This window comes from Zonotrichia albicollis, chromosome Z, assembly GCF_047830755.1.
Source record: "Zonotrichia albicollis isolate bZonAlb1 chromosome Z, bZonAlb1.hap1, whole genome shotgun sequence".
Lineage (NCBI taxonomy): Eukaryota > Metazoa > Chordata > Aves > Passeriformes > Passerellidae > Zonotrichia > Zonotrichia albicollis.
Genome location: NC_133860.1, coordinates 82,196,402 through 82,219,184, shown reverse-complemented (window position 1 = coordinate 82,219,184; position 22,783 = coordinate 82,196,402). Strand labels below are relative to the sequence as shown.

General features: G+C 40.7%; 1 protein-coding gene across 3 annotated transcripts in view; it reads right to left on the bottom strand.

The window, feature by feature from the left end:
* Positions 1-575: 575 nt before the first annotated feature.
* HAPLN1 (hyaluronan and proteoglycan link protein 1) overlaps positions 576-22,783 on the bottom strand; it is a 62,515-nt gene continuing 40,307 nt past the window's right edge. For all 3 annotated transcript variants that reach the window (XM_074533248.1, XM_074533247.1, XM_074533249.1), the window contains exons 3-5: positions 19,508-19,885; positions 8,139-8,441; positions 576-921 (exon numbers count right to left, since the gene is read on the bottom strand). In XM_074533248.1, coding sequence (XP_074389349.1) covers positions 632-921; positions 8,139-8,441; positions 19,508-19,885 — 971 coding nt within the window. In that variant the 3' untranslated portion in view covers positions 576-631. The remainder of the gene's footprint in view (positions 922-8,138; positions 8,442-19,507; positions 19,886-22,783) is intronic.

The following is a 22,783-nucleotide window of genomic DNA, read 5'->3' as shown; positions in this document are numbered from 1 at the left end:
ATTGTTGTGAGATTTCTTTCCGAAACCCCACTGATCCCCTTTAACAAAAAGATTGTTTTATTTTAAAATTCCTATCATAATCAATTTGCAGTGTTTCTCAAACTGGTACAAATATGTAAAATCTGTGCTTTTAAAAGCTTCTGCTTTGAGTAGCCTTACACTCCATAATTGTGCCCTAGCAATTGTCAAGCTCTATTGCATGCCCCATTCACAGAAATTATAATCTTTTTGGGATGACATAGCTTAAAGAATTTGAATCTGAAAAGTTCCTTACCTAGAGCTCCCATTAAATTATATTAATTTAAAATATCTATGGAATGATATTCTCACAAAAAAAAAAAAAATCAAGAAAGCAAAACACTAAAACAAAACCCAAAACCAAACCAACGGGTTTGGGGGAGGGAGTGTCTACGAAAATGACTCTTTACAGTAAGTAAAAGAGGTTTATCACAGTTTTGGCAGCTTGCATGAGTTCATAACAAAAAAAAAAAAAAATAAAAAACAACCACCAAAAAAACCCCAAAAAACCAAAAGAAAACAACAACAAAAAAAAGACATCTTTCACGCTTAAAAAAAAAAAAAAAAACGCAAAAAAACCGCAAAAAAACTTTCACGCTCTAGGCGTACCCTCTCAGTTGTAGGCCCTGAAGCAGTAGACCCCGTAGAGCTTGTGCTTCTTGTCGGGGAAGCCGACGAAGCGCACGGCGGCCTCGCTGGGGCTGCAGCGCTTGCGCGGCCGCGAGATGGGGTAGCGCACGCTGCCGTCCGCCAGCCAGCCCGCGTCGCAGCGGTCGTAGCCCAGCAGCTTCCAGGCCGCGAAGATCTGCCCCACCTTGGCGATCTGCGAGCCGTCCTTCAGGCAGGCCTGCACGGCCTCGTCGTACGTCAGCTTGGTGGGGTGGATCAGGTAGTAGAAGCGGCCTGGGGAGAAAGGGGGAGAGGCGGAGTTGTTAGCGCTGTGCGGAGGTTGGGTGTCGGCGGTGCTGGAGGGGTTTTGCAGGCTTAAATCTTGGCAGTCTTAAATCAAAGAATCACGCAGAATCACAGAATTCCAGGTTGGAAGAGACCTTCAGGATCATCGAGTCCAACCACAGAATTCCAAATTGGAAGAGACCTTCAGATCACTGAGTCCCACCACCAGGTTGGAAGAGACCTTCAAGATCATCGAGTCCAACCACAGAATTCCAAATTGGAGGAGACCTTCAGATCACCGAGTCCAACCACCAAGTTGGAAGAGACCTTCAAGATCATCGAGTCCAACCCAGCCCCAATACCTCACCTAAACCCTGGCATCAGTGCCACATCCAGGCTTTTTTTAAACACATCCAGGGATGGTGGCTCCACTACCTCCCTGGGCAGCCATGCCAGAACTTTATCAGCCTTTCTGTAAAAATTGTTCCTATTATCCAACCTATATTTCCATTGGAGAACCTTGAGACTGCCTTCTCTGGTTCTGTCAGTGCTGCCTGGAGAAAGAGACCAACCCCACCTGACTACAACTTCCTTTCAGGTGATTCTGTGACCTCAATGGTGTTGCCTAAAGAGTTTTACTTTTTATGCAATTTCATACACTTTTCATAGATCCACAGCTCTGTATACCAGTTATACGGCTCCTGGTATTTTTCCTACCCTTTCTCTAAGATTTTAGAGTAATAAGCTGACCTTTTAGCACATTCCTGAAATACTTTTTGGTCTTATTGTCAAGCAGAGAACCTATAAGAAGACATAACAGGAACTGGGGCATAGACACCCTTGCACCAACCCAAGGGGCAACTGAATCTCCTATTGGATGTATCTCTTAGATATCCTAATTAATTAACCTTATGAAAACTGTACAAATTGAATACCATTGTGCCCATAGCCCATAAATATGGATACACCTGGAAGCTTCCAATAAGGAACTTCTTTTTTATCTTACCATTTTAATACTGTGGCAAGGCTTTTTGTCTGCTTTGATTTCAGGCAACAATACAATAACACTGACTTTCGAGGAGAAATGGAGATGATCTGTTGAAGGATCATGTGAAACAGTGGTTAATTTGGGTGTGTGCCAGTTGGATGTTGTGTTGTTGAAAATACTGTGATTTTTTGGTATGGTGAATTGATAAGTGTCAGGAGGAAAAAAGAACTTACCCAAGAAACAGCAGAGGCACAGAAAACAGACTATTTGAACAAAAAAACCCCAACCAATCAAAAAAAAAAATCTAACCCCCAAAAAACCCCCCAAAAAACCCCAAAACTAAAAGCAATGCTATATTTATTTCTTCTAATATCAAATTATGGCATCTCCAACCAAAGTCACATTCACTGATAGCATTTTAGGGTAGGGCAGCTGCAGGTAACACATGCTCTTTTGCTCTCTGACAAGGTGGTGGCCTTGTTTCTGATTAAATACAAGCAAAAATTTTCTTTTCTTTTTTTTTGTGAGAAAGCCAAGGTATCCAACAGCTTCTCAGAAGGAGAGTTTGAGCCTGTGGTGGAGCAAAATTATGTCTGTTGTAAGTCTTCACCGGCAGTTCTGCAGCTCTGTTTCTCTTTAGGCATCAAAGGGAATATCCTCACCGCAACACGAGACTGAACTGATAGTGCTGCTGAGAAAAATGTTCCCTGTCTCAAGGTAATGAAAATATATGCCAGAAAATAAAGCCCAAAAAGCCAAGTCTACCCTACTAATCCATACACAGCGATAATATTGGTATTGATTCTATTTATCAAGGCAATAAACATTCATTGTGAGCATTTCATTCATTATGCTTGGGGCTATTTATCATCACTGCTTTGACAGCCAAGTGGACTGCAGAAGAATCGTGTTTCTTTGAAGGCATTCAGTAATTTCCAAATAAATTCACAACTTTTCAATCTGCGTGCTCCTGAAGAGGAGAGTTAGGTGAAAAAAAGGAATTTTTCTGTTATTCTTCTGGGCACCTTCTAATTCCAGAGCACACTCTTTGCTGATTAATTAAGAATGTACTCCAAGACAATATCCACTTTCTGCCTCCCAAAAATCAGATAGATACACAAAACTATGCCTAGTATGAGATTGCTTTCTTGGTAAAGAAAAAGTGGTGAATTAAGAGTTATGACAGCTTCATATTCCTGCAAAAATCAAACAGGATTTTTTTTTCTAAATGAAGGAAAGTCAGGTCAGATCGCAATATAAAAGTAATTGAATTAACCCTGTCTGAAGGTTGGAAATTGGATATCAAGACAAGAACATTTAAAAAAAAGGAATTTACATTGCAGCTGAGGTGCAAAAGAGACTTTAAAAAAAAAAGAAATTCATTGATGTCAGAGACAATATCTACAGAATTTCCATAACTCTGAAATTCCAAAATTTCCATAATTTCCAAAACTCTTGAGAACAAGTAATCATCCCTCTGTGGAACACTTTTTAAAACTCTGTTTTGGCAAGTTGAGAGCGTTCACAATGTGCTACTAAAGGGAATGTTTACTAAATGGAATCCTGTCACTGATACACTCTTAAGAGGTTCCCCCAAAGCAAACAGGATTTCTGATTTAGGGGAACAGGGGTTTGGACTGATAGGGTTTAGTAAACTTCACCTAGTTTGTGAGTTCCTCTTCACACCATATGCCAATGGAATGTAATTTCCTAGGGGTTTGCAGTAAGGTCAGGCTTTTGACATATGACATCAATAATAAAATACTCCTATACTCTGCTCCTCCCTCAAACAAGAGAAATGTAATAGTACACTCCACAGGGGTGCTATGTGTATCCAGAATGTCTGATTACATAAAATCCCATTAATTAACTCTGTGCAGATTTGCAGTTTTTCCCCTGATATTAGTTGGGAAGGGTTCCTGACTGTTCAATCTCAGAACTTGTTAATTGATGTGGAAGGATAGGGAAGAATTTTCTGTCTCTCTCTCATTAATGCCTGATTAGACTCCTCACACCAAACCCATAGGGCAAAGGGTTTGTGCAAACCTGCCCAAACCCCATCTATAACAGCTATTTTGAGATTTTTGTGCATAACAGAACAGCTGTAAGAGGAAAACTCCAACCACTGGCCTACACACCCTTGTGACTGTGGAAGTTTTAGGGATTAATCACACTCGGAGATTTCCTCAAGCTTAGTGTTCAATTGAGAGGCTTATTAGTAAGTTTCTGTTATTTAAAAATAAAAAAAACAAATGGAGAGTGACATTTAAGACCTGGTAAATATTTTGACACCCAGTGATCCCCTCAAATAACTGATTTTGAATTAAATATGTGAGAAAAAAAAATTTTGAACACACCAATACCAGTAATGACTCCAGTGAGTCAGAAGCAACTACTGCTAATAAAGGCTGTGTGATTTTATTTCGGGTTCAATTTCTCTTTTTGGAACAGTTGCTACATGCTCCTAGTGATAAAATACTCTGACATAGTCAAATGAACAGTCAGCATTATTCAGACAGGACTTTCCACAGCTTTCTCCCATTTAAATGTGACAATTGCTTGTCACACTCGCTGTTGTAATAAACAGGTGGCTCACAGCTGTGCTTTTAACATGCTCTCAAAAATGTATTCCTCATGTTCTTAATTTTGTTGAAACAAGATTTTTACTTGATTCTCTTAGAGCTGATGAAAGATCAATTATGCACCATGGTTCTGTGGAAAAAGTATATAATAAAATGCATGTTATTGAGGGGAAAGTGTGATGCAAGCTGTACTTGTACTTTGTCTTATTTTCTTCAAAAAGGTTTAATTATAGAGGATCTGATAAATACATTTACATTTAGCTCTTTCAGCACTTTTCAGTGCAAGAGATTCTCAGGGATTTTCCTTAAAAAAAAAGAAAACAAACCAAAAAACAAACAACTGTTGTCCTTCAGAAGACCTTTGAAAACAGATAAGGAATAACCACTCAGCTCTTCCATTATACTTTCCTTGGTTTATGGCTATTAGGCTCAGTGGGGAAGATTGTAACAAAAGGATTTATCTGCATTTATTTCCTCAAATTGATCATCTGGAGAGGCTGCATGGGGGAGGAATATCCTCATTCCTTGGGACAAGGAAAGGAGAGAAATTGGGGTGACCTGCAGCCCTGGAAAAACTTTGGATCACCTCAGCTCTTCTAAAGATGACATGGGCTGAAGTGGTTTCCATTGAGCAGGACAAGTGAAGGAGAAATTGGCTGTGAGAGAGCAAAGCTGAGCCCTCAGGCACCAGGAAATTCCAATGAGGAATTTTCAAATTTAAGTTAGATCCTCCCCACTTGTGTACATTCATTTCCAACAGTCTTTATCAGCACAAGGAATGTAAAAACAGATTGGGAAGCATATTGCCATCCAGTTCAGGCAGAAAATGTTTTGTTATTTCAAAATATTTTGATGGATTTCTCAGGCAGCATCAGGCTGTGTTACTCTTTGCTTTGTTTTATGAAACACATCACTATATATATATACATATATATATATATACACACATATATATATTTATACATATATATATATATACACACATATATATATTTATACATATATATACACATCACTATATATATACTGGTAGATTGCTGGTAGTATTAGATATAAGAGCTATGAAATTATTTCATGTTCTTGGGTGAACATGAAATAATGGACAAATCTTGTATGAATCAGAAACATTTCAGTATAAATCAGCTACATGGGCAGAAAAAAATGTACGTTGTATTTGCCTTATTCTATGAAAAGTCATCATGGAGGGTAATTTCATAAAGTAACAAGATTATTTGATATTGCAGCTTTGCTCAAACTATTTCCATGTGCAGATAACAGAAAAGCATGTAAATGTTTTTATTAATGGTACAATGCCTTCATATTTAACCATTATTTTTTGTGTAACTGGGTCATCACAGTTGGGATCCAATAATTCCACAGGGAAAACACTGAACCTGGATTTGAATTCACTGCATTGATGATTACATTTTAATTTTTTACCCAAATGGCTAAGTACCATGGCTTTTACCTTCCTTCTTCAGGTAAAAAACAAGCTTTGCATGTATTTCAGACCAAGATTTTTTGCTTTCAGGGCTGAATTACTTGAAATGGATCCTTTTTTTTTAAATAATCTCTGAATTTTTTCCCTACAGAGAAACCATTTAGAAGGTATCTAAACCTGACTCTTTTTTTATAGAAACTCCCACAACTTATTTTTTTTTAAATTCTCCTTATCCTTCCCTGCTTCTGTGGCCCTTGGAATTTTCCCATCTCCATTACATAAAGCAGAAATCTGGATTTTCAGCTGATGTCGTGAGTGACATTTGACACTGAATTGTGGGAACATCTATCTATATCTATATTTCTATCTATATCTATATCTACATCTACATATTATTTTATCTGTATCTATATCATCTATATCTACATCTATATATCTATATCTATATCTATATCTATATCTATATCTGTATCTATATATCTATACCATCTATATCTATCTATAATCTATATCTTATCTATAAAATCTGTATCTATATATCTATATATCTATATAACTATATATCTATATACTTACATGTCTATGTATCTATATATCTATATATCTATATCTATCTACACTTTCTCTTTCTCTCTCTCTCTTTTTCTAATATTTATCTTAGTCAGTACTTATTCTTTCTTTTCCCCAGAAATCATGCATTTTGTTCCTTAAAAGGCGCTGCTCAGCACCTGCTGGGTAAAAGGGGGGTGATCACTGAGCAGTAGTCACAAGGGTTTACTCTGCAAGGGTTGGAAAAAAGTGCAGCTATCACATTTTTGTTTGATTATTTAATACCCTGGTGATATTTCTATAGCACAGGGTTAAATCTGCATAGAAGAGTTCATGCAGGATTTCAGCTCGGATAAATGAAGCAAGAAAAACTGAGCCAGCTTTTGATGGGATGAAGCAGTACAATAAAGAAATCAGCCAAACTTTTGTTTCTGATCACTTTGAACCAAATGTAATACTGTTGGCTTAGAGGATCTGTTTGGGTTTTCTGTTGTATTTTTTTTGGCAGGGGGGGGTTAATCCTGTGTGTATTTTATTTTTGTGTTGTGAGTTTTTTAGGCCTTTTCTTTGTTTCGTTTTTATTTTTAATTTTTATTTTGGGAGGGTACTTTTTTGTTTGTTTCGGTTCTTTTTTTTTTGTTTTTTTTTGGATGGATCTTTTTCTGTGGAGGGTGGTGCAGACTTAGCACTGGAGCACATCTTCTGAAACCAAGGCTTATCTTTATTTTTTGCTGTGCTGTAGGACAAAGCTGCTTCACTGTGGCTAAGCAATCTGTGCATAAATATAAAAAGGCCACACTCCGTGGTCTGAGTGGGCTGCAAGCCAAACCTGTACAGAGTTGTGTAGGAATTACCCACAAGCTGGATGCTGTTAGAGGATTGGATGCATTCACAGTAATGCTTTCTAAATCTTTTCCTGACACTAGGTAAACCCTGAAATGATAGCAAGCTGAGATTGGGTCCTTTAATTTCATTTAATACCTAAAAAAATATATCAGCTAATAGGAAAAAAAAAGCTTGCAGTTGCTAAAGTAAGGTTTACAGAAGTCCAGACTCAGAGCAAAAATGATCGGTGGCTTCACAGCATACTGAGATTAGAAATCTAAATTATGAATAAATCTAGAAATAGGTCTGCTGATAAGGAACTATTAGTCATATTAGACCTGGTCCATGAGCAGGATCTGCTGGACACTGCAGAATAGGTGCAGTGATGATCAAAATTTTGTTTTGCTGACAGATTTTAGCAATGGGAGCAGAATTATTGACTTCAACAGGAAACCTTAATTAATGAACTGCAGGTTCGAAGGCTGAACTGAATTAAACTGATTACACACCAGCATTAAAAGGATGTGTAGAAATTTTAATGGGGTATGTATAAAGAGTATGTATAAATTTTCAAGGAGTAAAAGGGGAGACATTAGAAAATCCTGCCAGTACAAGTCCTGAGTTGTAAAAACTACCTATGTGACCACGTGGCAAACACGACTTTGCTCTGCGTGCGTACCCTTGAAAACTCAACCATTATTTTATTACCTTGACTATTTCATTCCTAGCATCCTCCAGGTTTAACACAAGCTTTGACCAACCAAACACCCCTTTCTGCCCCTGGAGCACCTTGCCTAAGCACAGCCATTTAATGGGGGGAGGGTAAAGGAAACGCTCTCACCGTTGAAGTTGGACGTGAAGCAGAAGACGTCGTAGCGGCTCTTGTCCTTGTCCCAGAACCCGTAGTTCCTGACGCCGGGCACGGTGTTCCTGCCCCCGCAGGGCTCCCTGGGCTTGGTGATGGGGTACTGCACGGAGCCATCACTGAGCCAGCCCGCGTTGCACCAGTCCAGCCCCGACCTCCAGGCGTCGTAGAGCTGGTCAAAGGAGGCCATGACCGCGTCCTGCCCCGCGCACGCCCGCTGCGCCTCGTGGAAGTTCAGGTTGTACCGCCCCAGCCGCGGGGAGTAGGGGAACACCACACCTGGGGCAGGGGCAGAGAGAGAGGTACCAGGCGTAAGCTTTAAATAATTTAGGGGTTGTATAGGAGCTGGGGTTTTAGTTAGAGATAAGCTTTATTGTGTGGGAATCCACAAAATCAGAGGGTTTGGGAAAGCTGCAAAGGGCAGGCCCCAGAGACAGCAGAACTGTGACTGGAGCTAAGCAGCAGCCATGAGATTGGTCAGCAGAAAAGTTATTTAAACTGTAGAAAAGCAAGGACAAATAGAACAATGTTCTATGTATTAACGCTTGTCTAGAATAACTCCCTATGCCACAGAAAAGTTCATCTAGCAAGATATTAGGAAGGTTGAAGCTTAATCATGGAGCTCTGTGCATTGTATTTGAAGGCTCACAAGCAGGTATTGCATTTGAAATAAGCAAGCATTGTTTAACCAAAGGTACCTGTGCTTGTAGTGGTTGGACAGAACTACTGTCAATATAGAATATACACTGTACAGATATAAATACTGTCAGTGTGCTTTTGCTTTGTGTGATTGGTCAAGAAGCTTATAAAGTGAGGTGTAACATTTAAGCCACTGGAATGGCCTGCTGCCTGGGATGTGAGCTGCTGGCATCTTCCCATTGTCATAACCATGTAATTAGGCTGATGCTGGAAAATAAAACAGCTTGAGGCACATTCTACAGCAGCCCCATCTCATTCATGTCTGTAAATAGCCCCCCTTGCTGGCGTCATAATGGAGTTAACCAAAATAAATGGGTAGGCCTTGATGAAGTTAAGAGTTAGTAGTTAACTAATAATTGATTGCTTGTCAACACAATGTTTGGTTAGCTGGGTTTATAATGAAGAATATAGAAACCGATAAAAGCTTTTGGAAATGTAAGACAGTTGTGGCCTCCTCTGCTCTGAAGCGAATTGAAGATGAGGAATGGGAGTTCTACCAAGAGTTCATTTTAAATATTTGCATTGAAAAGGTAGAAAGGTCAGAAGGAGGAAGACTTCATTTACTTCCTCATTTTGGGACCCCTCCCCATGAAAGGGACCACCGACCCATTTCAAAGAACAAGCTCCTCATAGTTAATGGCTTTTGAACTAATTACCATGACAAGTGGGGAATGGGATGTACCAAAGTGATGACTATGCATTTGTATTTTGGGTCTTCAATACTTGTATAGATAAAAGGACTCTGTAATGACTTGTAAATCACAGTGCGTGTTTGGAAGCTATCTCACAATAAACACATACTTTCTAACTTTAAACTGTTAGAGAGTCTTTGTCCATCACAGTTGGATATTGGTCCTAGATCAATATCCGTATTTTTAATAAATCGAGACGGCAGGGAGAAGGGGAACAGCTTTGGCAGCCACTTGGAGGAGGAGTAAATGGGAAGTAAAGGTTGGATCCGTGATGTGTGGCAGTGTTGATTTTTTTTTGGGGGGGGGGGGAATGCCCCATTGGCAGCACAGCAGCTCTGGTTTTGGGAAGAGGTGTCACTGTCATATTTTCTGAAAAATCCCTATGCCCAACATTCTTTTCCTGGGAAGCTGAGAAGCCTCAGAAAAAAATGAAAACAATAATTATCTGATTTGCTTCTCCTGTGTTTGGCTGCTTTGGAATGTGATTGGAGATTGTTTATCCAACAGGTGGTTGTTTGATTGGTTTCATGTGAATTATTTTGACTTAATTACCAATCACTAACAGCTGTGTCAGGACTCTGGACGCAGTCATGAGTTTTCATGATCATTCTTTGTCACCTTCTTGTAACCTTTCTCTATTCTTTAGTATAGTTTTAGTATAATATAATATAATATAATATAATATAATATAATATAATATAATATAATATAATATAATATAGTAATAAATTAGCCTTCTAAGAACATGGAGTCACATTCATAATCCCTCCTTTGTCCTGGGGACCCAGCAAATACCACAAAGAGGTTAGGGGCTGCTGCCGTATCTCTTCAGCTGTGCCAAGGAAAGTTTGTGTTAGATGTTAGAAAGAAATTCTTCACTGAAAGAGGGATTGGTCACTGGAATGGGCTGCCCAGGGAGGTGGTGGAGTCACCATCCCTGGATTGGCTTGAAAAAAATTGGATGTGGCACTGGGTGCCAGGGTTTAGTTGATGAGGAGATGTTGGGTCATGGGTTGGACTAGATGGTCTTAAAGGTCTTTTCCAACCTAGTTCATCCTGTGAATTCTGTAATTCTGTGGTTGATTCTGTGATTCTGTGCTGCCTTGCCTAACAGGATCATTCTCCCCTCATCCCCTTCCCAATGGGAGTCCTGCCAGGTCTGCATGCTGCTCCCAAGGTGGTCTCAGTGCCCTCCTCTCACAGTGCTTAAGGAGGAGCAGAGCTAGCTGGAATTATGCAACTACACATTTTTCATGGAAAATTTCCATTTATCCATTGTAAGGTCAATTTCTCATTTTAAAAAGAGTCAATTAAACCCTAGCATAGCTTTACTTTTTGAATTTGTTTGGGGTTTTTTTGGGGGGGGTTGTTTTTCTTTGCCTATTTTAATTTTGTTTGTTTGGGTGATTGTTTCTTTGTTTTGGGGTGGTTTTTTTTTTAGTTTTTTTGGGTTTTTGGTGGGTTTTTGTTGTTTTTTTTTTTGTGTATGGTTTTGTTTGTTGCTTCGTTGGTTTGGTGGGATTTTTTTAGTGTGGGATGGGAGTAGGGGAGTTCCTGCAAGCTATTTAGAAAGAAGGAATTGTTGAATGAATCACTGAATTTCTATGAATTATTTCTTTGGACTCATAGACATTAAGATGAAATGTTTTGATCAACACAAAAGACTGTTGTGTTCTTTGCATGAGCCCTTGCCAAGATTTCCTGAGAGGTTCGGGACAGTTGCTTTTTGTGGGTTTTTTTGGGTGGCTTTTTTTTTTTTTTTTAATTTTTTATAATTTCACATTATTGCAGGAATAATGTCTGCCTTAACAACAGCGTTTCAAGGCTAATCTGGTAGGAGGCTCAATTTTAGCATCCTAAGGTTTTAAGGCTATGGGGAAATGAAAGCGGTGAAGGTGTGTGGGAGACTTTTCTGCTGTTTTTTTGGCCACTTGCCGCCACTCAGGGAGTCAGAGCTCCTCTGAGAGGACAGGTTTGCCCTGGCACAGATGGTGGCACAGCCCATGTGTGACACCCCCTTCCCTGTGTGCCCCTGCAGCAGTGATGGCTCACCCTGAGACGGGGTCACTGTGCAGGGAGCATGGCCCTGCCACATGCTCTGTGTCCCCCAGGGGACGAGGACACAGCCTTGTCCCCAGACCCTGTCTGCTGCTCATCCCTGCCCAGATGGGTCAGCAGAGAGACCTCACCACAGAGGACAGCCAAAAGGGGCTGGGAAATGTGGGGGCACCTCCAGTGTGGCCGTGTTCACAGGGGTCTTATGTTGAGGGAAGAGACGAGAATCTGACTCCATGCTTGAGAAGGCTTGATTTATTATTTTATGATACATATTATATTAAAGCTATACTAAAAGAATAGAAGAAAAGATTTCACCAGAAGGCTAACTAAGCTAAGAACAGACAGGAATGATAACAAAGGTTTGTGGCTCAGATTCTCTGTCCAAGCCAGCTGAACTGTGATTGGCCATTAATTAGAAACAACTATATGAGACCAATCACAGATGCACCTGTTGCATTCCACAGCAGCAGATAATCAATGTTTGCATTTTGTTCCTGAGGCCTCTCAGCTTCTCAGGAGGAAAAGTCCTAAGGAAAGGATTTTTCATAAAATATGTCTGCAACACCTCCAGGATGGTTTCAAAAGTGACCTCTAATCACAGACACTGCCCTAACCTGACACTTTTTTTTTTTTAATTCTTGTTTTATGGAAAATATCAGAATTTAACATTGTTCTTTGGAGCCTGAAAGACATTTCAGAAAGCACTGAAGAACCAGCTCCCTATGTGGGTTTGATAAGGCAGAACAGAGAGACCTGAAACAAAAGTTTGGATCAGACCACCCTAATCTTTGGCAGGGCTTGGAAACTTAACCCAGACCTAAGTTTTACAGTTGGCTTTAGCCCAGTCTCATAATAAGCTGAAATAAAGTGGTATTAGAGAAGATTCAGCTCAGAATGTTTATCCTCAGGCATCTCTGTAGAACTAAAGTGCTGTAGGACTCGGGGGGACTGAAGACAAGATAACACATGAGCCAAAAACTTTGCACTGGTATAAATATCCACCTTCCTTTTTACTTTTTCCCCTGCTGTTGGATCCTCTTGCCTATAACAATTTCTTTGTCCTCAGGGCAGTGCAGAATAGGATGGAGAAATTACCCAGTGGTCAAGCAAGGCAGTCACCTTTTGATGAAGCCACTCTTCTTTCAGAACATTCTAACCCATTTTTGTATCTGTTCCACCAGTTTCCTAAAGCTCCCTTGCTTCCTCTTCTCTCCCTCACCCTTCTGTCGTCCAAGGGTTATTTTTGTTTAACAAAATCTTTGCTATTACTAAACCTCAGTGACTTGGTCCAAGAAAATAAAGCATGCAAATGTAAACTTGGCAGGGTAATAATAAACAGCATTTTACTCTGCTTCATCAATTAGCTAGAGAGTCTGCTTCAGTTCTTTCCTTTTGTAAATCCTTTGTTAAAGGGCTTTTCTGTTATGTGATGTTCTGAGCTGCAGTGTATGAATGTAATGTAATACAATGTGTGTTAAATTCAACTTCATAAATAAGACACTGAAGAGGTTTCCTATTTTTCAGCATCTCTGTTTTTCCTTCATCATATCTTTGTTAAAATAAAAAAAAAATCCATTCTTTGTCAATGGAGAGAAATATCACTGGGTATAATAAAAATTTAGCAAATTCAATAGGAATCCAAGCCTTTTTACTTTATTAGAAATCTAATACTTATTCTTTTTTTCAGAACTACATTTCCCCAGACAACACACTCCTTTTCCAGTACATGTGTTTGATTTGCATATACATTAAAAAAACACCCTACAAGTAGGAAAGATCAAGATATAAACTTACATACTTCTAAAAACTGAGCAGCAACTAGTTGATAACTATTCAAACAGATTTGATTCCGTAAGGTTTCCAAAATCACTTTTCAAAAGGGGCTAAACTGTGTTATGTAAATGTGTTGCAAATCTGAGTTTGACCGTTTGGGACATAATGTTTTTATAACATAAATATGCACTAAACTGTAATATTAGCTTTGGGCTATATTGGAGCAGACTGCATAGAAGCTGATTTTTTGTTGGAGTTCATCTGCAGTACAAGCCTGCAACTGATTAGCATTAATTTCACCCTGCAGCTGGGGATGGCCAGGGCTGATTTTGCTGAGGAAAATGTACTGTGTTTGTGCTTTGCGCAGCTTTGAATTACCTTGCAATTTTTGTTAAAGGTGTTTTTTTTTTTTCCTTCACTTCCCTATCAAGCCTTGCTGAAATTCACAGTGAGAGCTCAGCATTCATCTCCCCTTCCTTTTGCATTTTAGCAGTGCTGATCCTCAGTTGATGGCAGGGCATCTTCCTCAGTCCTGCTGGACCTTACAAACCCACCAAAGTATAATCCATCCCATCTGTTCCTGAATGGACAAAAAGCTGTCCTGAGGCTCCTTGCTGTTCCCAAGGCACAGCCTGAGCCTCAATTTCTGACTCCAGCCCCGTGCTCTGCCGCTAGACAAAACACCCGCTCCCAAACCTTAACAAATTCAGCTTAAAAAAAGGGAGGGAGGCAAAACCTTCCAGCCTCAGAAGGTTAAAATCTGGTTACTTTGTGGGAAGGCAGAGCTGAGGAGCCTTAGCTTGACCTTGGTCGTTCCAATCCCTACCCATGTGGAGGCTGGGTGGGGATATTAATTTCCATTTAAGGAATCACGGTGTGGCTGCTCTCCCAAATCCTCGGTTCTCTGGAAAAGGTTCTGCCCCCAGGGAAGGACCTCCTTGCTCCCAAAAGAGACAGGGAGAGCCTGAGACACATCAGCTCAGCAGAGAATGGGTCTGTCAGTGAGAAATGAGGGGATGCATGCACCTGTGACCAAGCAACTGCAGTTTGGAAAATGAATCCTGCAATGGAAATTGGGATTTCCACCAAAAAAGGACGTATTATATATCCTCCTCACAGCCACACCAGTATTTCAATGGATTTCTCATTCAAGTGAGCAAATGTGCAACTCTTCTCCACATGCTGTGCTTTTCTGGGAGTGTATTTGTCTTATTTGTATTTCAGAGTCTTATATGTACCCCTTACACAAACCCCTAGAATTCAGTGCAAGCGAATTCACTTCACACACACTGTCAGTGCAAGGAGCTGGAGCACTTACCCAGGACAACAAGGTGAGGAAATAACCTCAGAAAGTTCAAACCCTGTAATGATTTGTGTGTATTAATTAAGCCAGCCCCACACACAATTAGCAGTTTCAAGAGTATTGACACGTAGAAACAGAATAACACAAATTTCTGTTGATTCATATGGGGGAAAAAACAGCCAGTAAAGAAATAGGATTTCTTAAGTTTTAGCCCAAACTGAAAATTAAATTTTCTTACAGCCAGTGCAAACATGGGGCAACAGTTGAGTTTGCTATTTACTGTATTGTAGAGCACTGTTTTATACTGGCAGGTTCATACACTCAAGGGCAAAATTTTCCTTGCTGGATTCCTAAAATTCCATAAAAACTAGTGACCTCCTTATTTTCACAGTCTACACCTCCATTTTCCTGCCTGTCAGAACTTTCAGATGTCTGATCATCGGGCCACTGGCAGTCAATCTCAAGTATCAATGTCCCTAAAAATGAAACTCAACCATGAAATATTGTCCCTCCAGCATCCCATAACAGTCAGTGGGGTTGCTTGCTTCTAACCAGTAAAAACATGTAAAACACACTGATCTGGCCCATGGCAGATTATTGCCTTGTATTTCTACAGCCTTTTTATAAAATTTGGGGACTGTTGCCTTTCTCTGCTCTTCCTAGATTAATTACTCCAAATTTTTTTTGACACTTTACTTTTGACACTTTACTTCTACAATTTCTGACAATTTTTTTTACCTTTTTGTTTCACCTGAATGATTCAAGGACCATTTCTTGGAGCATGTGCAACCACAGCTCCATCTGCAAAGCCCTGTCACAGAAGGAATTACATTGCTCTGTCATGAGTTACTCTTGGCAACCCCTCTTTGGTTTTTGTTCCAGGCACCCACAAAAAGTGTGTCCTATAAAATCAGCTTTTTAGAGAGTGGGACAGATCGTCACACAGAGGATATTAGAAATATGTGGGATTTTTTGGTGTGTGTATGGATGGAACAGCAACACACAGAGGAAGCAAATATGACATTTTTAGGTGAAATCTGATTGCTCTTGAGAGCATGGAGTTGATTTCCTGTTGGTTTCAACTCTGAATTCCCCATTGCTTACATCCAGCTGAAGACCAAATGAACGGATTAAAAAGTTACTGTTTTGACAGTTTGAAAAAATTTGTTTATATGAAGCTTATGGATCTGCTTGAGCCATTTTGAACTAAAGAGTCTGGTTTTGAAAGAGGTGCCTGGTTTTTTGTATTTTTTTTCTTTCTTGGATCTAAAGGCCAACATACATCAGAGCAAGAACATGAATGCTGGTGGTTTTTGGTTCTTGGGGAGCCACATGAAGAGTTAGCTTCTACCTAGAAGCTGCTTTTCTACAGAGGCTTTTAATGATTTTACCCAGATCTTCAAATTCCCAGTAGTGTTGATGTAAAAGTTAATTATTTTATAGCCTGTATTGCAAACTTACTGTGTTCAACTCTCATCTCCCTTTGAAGAGAGAAACTACTAAAAATAATTTTATTTTAAAAAATTATTTAATTATTTAAAAAATTGATTTAATTATTAAAAAATAATTTAATTTGGTAAAATCCTGCCTCTGGCTGTTTGGCATTGTCCCACTTTCTCTGGTTCTCCTGCAGGGAGGGCACACAAAACCTGTGCCTGAGCAGCACCTGAGGGCTGGGAGGCCAAACCCACAGACCTGGGGCAGTGAGATTCATCACAGTGCCAGGTATTCATGAGGAAATAAACCAGCAAAGCGCAAACATAAAGAGAATTTAGTGGGAGACCGTAAAAAGCTGCCATAAATAAAATTTAATGTGAGCTGAGAATTCTTTTTTTTTTTGCTCACGACTCGGACAACGATATCTGGCTGCTGTCAGAGACCTTTTAATATACCAGGCTTTTGATTTGAGGGCGCTGAACAAAGAGTGTAAAACTCATGATCCATATTTTATGGCAGGAGGAGAGTAAGGCCATTTCAGAGAGAGATGGCTTTGGTGATGAGGTTGGTCTCCATAAAGAATATCCTGCTTTTCTCACTACTTGGCACTTCTGGCTGAGCCCAGACCAACCCTGACCAGCCCTTGGGGCCAGTCCTGCTACTTCAGGCCGAAAATCAGGACATGATTTAGGGCATGAACTAAAGCTGGTGGTTGTGGAAAACTGCAGTGGGTTCCAGTTCTGAGCTTCAGCTGGTGCTCAGCACAATCTCTCTGGTCAGGGGAAAAAATGCTGTGGCTCCCAATTAATAAAGATGAAGAAAACATATCACAAAAATATAAGGCATGTAACAAATTCAGACTGCCTCTAACTTCAGAGTTTTTTCTTCCAAAGCTTAAAGTGCCCAGTTATTATGAATGTTTTATTTAATAACTCCCCCAGGAGGCCTTTAAGGCTGGAAAAAATAAAAGTTAGCACAGTGGGAGAAGAAAAAAGGTCCACGGAGGATTTTGGTATTGATACAGGGCCATGAGTTTTGTGCAGGGAGCCATCAGCTGCTTTGCGCTGCTCTTGGGCATTCCTGGGTGTAAATGGCTTTTTCCTGCTGCCAATCAACATCCTCGAAGCCAGCACCTCAGGATATCAGGCAGCTGATGCAAATCATTCCCACTGTGAGATTAACCTGGTTATTTACACCAGACTGTAGAATGTTGGAATAGGCTGATGTATTTTAATTTTTGTCCAAATACTTTGGGTTTTTATTCATTCCCAGGTCTCTTCTGCTTTGCTCAAATACATTAAATGGAAATTAATGCCAGAACTACATAAAGCTGCAAGGGTGTTGCAAAAATAAGCACAGGGCCATGCAAACAGAGGCATATATTCTATCAGTTATATATCTCCAGTGTAATATTATTATATTTTAATACTTATCTTTTTTTAGGAAAGTTCAGTGTGCTATAGACACAGATTTACTGGGTTTACTCAACACAAGCAGGGCTGACACTGAAACTCTCACCACTCTTATCTTACTTGAAATGTTACATTTTACTGTGTGGTTTTGCAAAGAAAATGTTCCTTCCAGTTTAAGAAACACCACTCCACAATGTCAGAAATGAACATTACATCTGCCCCATGTGGGGCAAAAATCACTGAAAAACCGTTGTTCCTTACGTTAGCCAGACACTGGTTAAAATATATAAATTTTAATTTGAGAGCAGGTTGGAACACACTTGGCTGAAGAAATATGATTCCTCCTCTACTTATGAATTTCCTTATTTTGGAGGAGGGATCCTGACCTTGTATCCAAGGCTGGTGCTGTTTTACAAAACAGTAACAGTAAAAAAGGTAGAAAATCTTTTTTTTTAAAACAGATCTCCCTTGTGTTATTGCATGCAGCAAAGAAATAATTCCTCACTGCTTCCTCACTGCAGCTTTAATCCAATAACGAATTTCATGTTTGGATTTTGGCATGTGCGCAAGCATCTGTACCAAGCTTCAGGCAAACTTGCTCTGCTTCCACGTGCACCAGCATCTCCCCTTCCCAGGCACAGCAGGAAGCAGCCACAGCACAATCCCCTTGGTTTTCACAGCAGAAAAATAATGAACTTTTGCTGCAGAGGAAGCAGGAGCCTGGGCAGGTGGGGAGAGCTGTCTCACACAGGTAAATCTGGGCCTGCCAAGAGGAATTTTCTCTCTTCAGGGGCTGAGCAGACCCTGCAGAGCCTGCCCCAGTGGAGGGGAGGCTGAACACATGAGAGCTTTTAGCCAGCAGAGAAAAATAAAGATTTTTATCCTCCAGCTGATTTCTGTCTTCACTCATAACTGCTTTAGAGAACTGAAGCTAAACATGTAAGTGTCCAGTTCTGTTTATCTCATAAGTTTGAAAAGAACAGGGTCCCTTCTTGTTAAAGATGAAATATGTGGGGTGGAACAACCTAAATGCACTACGCCACTGGCATGGAAACTGGGCAGGGTTTTCCTGCAATCCAAAAGGGGAAGTTTCTGTGGCCTCCAGCCAGGAATGGAAGAATAGATGTAAAGAAGTAAAATAAGCCCATTATGTTTATTTGGTTCCAAGAACCACTGAGACATTCTTATTGTGCAGGGCAGCTGTATCCTTTTTTCCTTTGTCTTTTCCCCTTTTCCTTTTTTCCTTTTCCTTTTCCTTTTCCTTTTCCTTTTCCTTTTCCTTTTCCTTTTCCTTTTCCTTTTCCTTTTCCTTTGCCTTTGCCTTTGCCTTTGCCTTTGCCTTTTCTTCTTTCTTTCTTTTCCCTTTCCCTTTTATTTTCCTCTTTTCCTTTCCTCCTTCTCCTTCTCCTTCTCCTTCTCCTTCTCCTTCTCCTTCTCCTTCTCCTTCTCCTTCTCCTTCTCCTTCTCCTTCTCCTTCTCCTTCTTTCTCTTCTCCTTTCCCCCTTTCCCCTTTTCCTCCTTTCTCCACTTTCCCTTTTTCCTATTGTCCTCCTTTTTTTCTTTTTCCCCTCTTTCCTCTCTTTCTCTTTTCCTCTTTTTTCTTTTTAAAATTTCATTTTCTGCTCCCTCTCTCAGGATCCCTCTGGCATACACTTGCTGGTGAATGTATGAGTATGTGATATGTCCTCATGAAACTTTTTATTTACCTGTGTGTTCAGTGCAGTGCTTTGGGGAAAAAAAAAAGAAAGGGTTGAACCTTCTTTTACGTGTATTGAAACTCATAAAATGTTTTTCATTTCAACTCATAAATGGATTATCGTTGCATCCCCGATAACACAGGGTCAGCGAGAACGCAACGTCAGCCATAATGCAACATCTGATAAAGCAACATCAGCCAGGAGGGACAAAACCCCAGGAATTCCCTAACACCACATCAATCCCACCCAAGACGTGTCCCAGGGTGTCACCTACCTTCCAAATTGAGGGTCACCACTGCCGTGTCATCCTCCAGCCCCTCGATCACCTCGCACTTGTACCTGCCGTAGTCCTCCAGCCTGATGTTGGTGATGACGAGCGAGGCGTCGTTCTCGCTGCTCTCCCGCAGGGACACCCTGCCCTGGTAGCCCCCGTAGCTCTTCCTGTGGTGCCCCATGGCCACGAACACGTCCACCTCCTTGAGGTAATCGTAGGTGAGTTTGGTCCACTTGACGCGGATTTTGTGTGTTCCTGAGCCGGCGGCGGCGGAGGAGGAGTGCTCGTGGTAGAACTTGCATGGCAGTGTCACGTTGCCACCACGGTGGGAGAAGATCTTGGCTTGCTCTGCTACCACCAGGAGACGAGGCCCGTTTTCTGTGGGGTTTAAGGAGGAAAAGGTAAAAAAAACCTCAAAAATCAAAACCTGCTGTGGTTTGGTTTCGCGGGGTGTCCCGGGATGAGGGAAGAGATGAGAATCTTGACTCTGTGTCTCAGAAGGCAGGTTTATTATTTTATGATATATATTCTATTCTATTCTATTATATTCTACGAAAATTATATACTAAAACTATACTAAAACAAAAGAAACATCAGAAGGCTAGGAAAAGAATAGAATGATAATAAAATCAAGGTGTTTGCAGGGGTCCCGGGATGAGGGGAGAAATGAGAATCTTGACTCTGTGTCTCAGAAGGCTGGTTTATTATTTTATGATATATATTATATTAAAAGAAAATCATATACTAAGACTATGCTAAAAGAAAAGAGACATCAGAAAGCTAGCAAAAGAAAAGTATAGAATGATAATATAATCTTGTGACTGGTCACAGCCTCAACACAGGTGGTTGTGATTGGTCATTAATTAAAAACAATTCACATGCTGGGTAAACAATTCTCCAAATCACATTCCAGAGCAGCAAAATATGGAGAAGCTGAAGCTTCCCAGCTTCTCAGGAGAAAAGATCCTAATGAAAGGATTTTTCATAAAATATGTCTGTGACAACCCGCTCTCCAAGAATTGGTTTGCAGTCTTCCTTTTACACAATGGGTGTGGTCAATGCTGTTGGTGTCTCAAGTTTTAGCTTTTATATTTTTCAGATTCTGTGCTACTTCAGTGTGTAGCTCTGAGCTTCATGTTTAGTGTTAGCGAGTTCTCCTCCCAGGATAGGTAGGAAAAGGAAAACAATTCCTTGGACTTGTCTTTTCCTTTTCCGAGGAAAAGGAAAACAATTCCTTTTCCATTTTGACAAGGGACAACAGTTACAAGCTCCAGGCCCAAAAATTACAAACAACAGTAAATTGAAGAGAGAAAAACAATGATGGGATTTCACGGACTAAAGCTGGAATTGGACAATTAACTGCAAGATGCAAATGGAGCAGAACTGATCACAGTGACAGACCCCAGGAGTGTTCATGCATTTTGGGGCCATTTTGGTTCGTCTTGGGTTCATTTTGGGACCATTTTGGTTCAACTTGGGTGCAGCCCTGGCTGGGTTCTTGTGCTGACCAAGGTGGATCCATGGAGGAGATCCTTTGAATAAATCCCTGCTCTATTCTGTAACTCTGTTCACCCTCTGTTCTAGCTCAGCCTTCACCAGCTGCATCTGCAGGATCACCACCCTGCAATAGTTTTGGACCTGTTTAGTAATAAGGCTTATAAGCCAGTTATAAATAAGTATTTGTCATTATTATTTAATTATGATAATAAAAGATTAAAAATTGTAATGTATATTAAATATTCTAACTTATTATTTAATTATTTGTGCAAAAGCATCTCAGTGCCCCTTACACAGGCAGAGACCACCCTATACTCATGAAGAGGGAGATGTGTAAATAGATTTACAGTGTTGTAATGCTGATGAATGAATGCCATCACCCATAAAAGGCTTCAAAACACTTCTCATATTTTCCTGTTTTCACGGCTTGTATGTCAATGCTTGATTTTCTATTTTCATAATTCAGTTTTTCTGGAGGGATTCTGCTTTTTCAGGCAGCAGCACACAGAGCTCCTCACAGTCTGGGATGCAGAGAATCCCACTCACAAAGCAGAAAAACCATTAATGCATCAAACAGCATTATTTATACTGACATGAAAAGTGTCAGCAAAATTCTAAAGTAGATATTTTAGGCATTTGTATTTCTATTTTATTCTAAATTTTGAGTGTAAGTTCCTCTTCTGACCAGAGTAAGGAAGTCCAGTTGCTTTTGAAACATAAAATCTGTTCCCCTGCTGCCCACCCTCTTCATCATCCCAATGTAGTTTTTCCTCCTTAAAACTTGTCACTGCTTTATCTTTTATATTTTGATCACACTTTTCATGCAAACCTGTATCTGACTGTCTGTTTCCTCTCCTCCTCACCCCAGGTTTCCTGCTTTCCTTCCCTCTAGCAGCAGATGTTGCCCTGTGAAATAATTTGGCTTAGGACAGTCGGCTGGGGCAGGTGCTCTCTTCCAGCCCTGAGTCTCTGGGGATTTTACAGGCTGTGCTGCCTTGGGAAAACCCTGGAAAATGCAGATTTCATGTGCTAGTCAGCAGATGTACCCAAAAGCGAGAGTTTTGCCTCCTTTCAGTACCTCTTGCCTCATTCCTCATGCAAAGTTTGCAAAACTGGCTGAGCAAGCTCAGCATTCCTGTTGGGTTTGCTGTCCTTGAGCCCTGAGACAGTGACCAAAACCCCCAAAAAATCACCAGCTCTCTGGGAAAGCACCACCAACCTCCCTGTGTACTCACAGGCTGTGAAAAGAGACTTTGCAATCCCCTGTCCATGTTCAGCAAGTCAATTTGGCTGCCCGAAATTGCGATTCCCCGCTCTGAGGCTGGACCTGGCTCTCTCTGAATCCAGCAAAAGCTGCGGGTGAGCTCCCAAAAAAACCCACAGAGGCTGCTTGGAGGATGGCCCTGCGAAGGCTGGCAGCAATTTTCTGTGCTGGTTCAGACAGAAGTGATGAAAAAATGCCATCAGCCAGGGAGATGTGGGTGGCTGGAAGAGGGAAGGGCTGGGATGGATGCGGAGCTCTCCATGGAGTGTCTGTCCCAGGTCTCCAGCTGTCTGTCCACAGCACTGCAGGAATCTGTGGCGTGTCCACAGCATGAGGGGCATGCAGGGAGTCTGTTGGAGCCCTCCAGACAGTCCCAGGCTTCTGAGGCCTGGTGGCAGCTCTGTGGTTAAACAAAATATCTGCCCAAACTGCAGCCTCAGCTGGGTTTCCCTCTCTGCCCACTGCTGCACTGAATATGGGAATCCTGAATTCTCCAGGGAATGCAGGATTTTGTG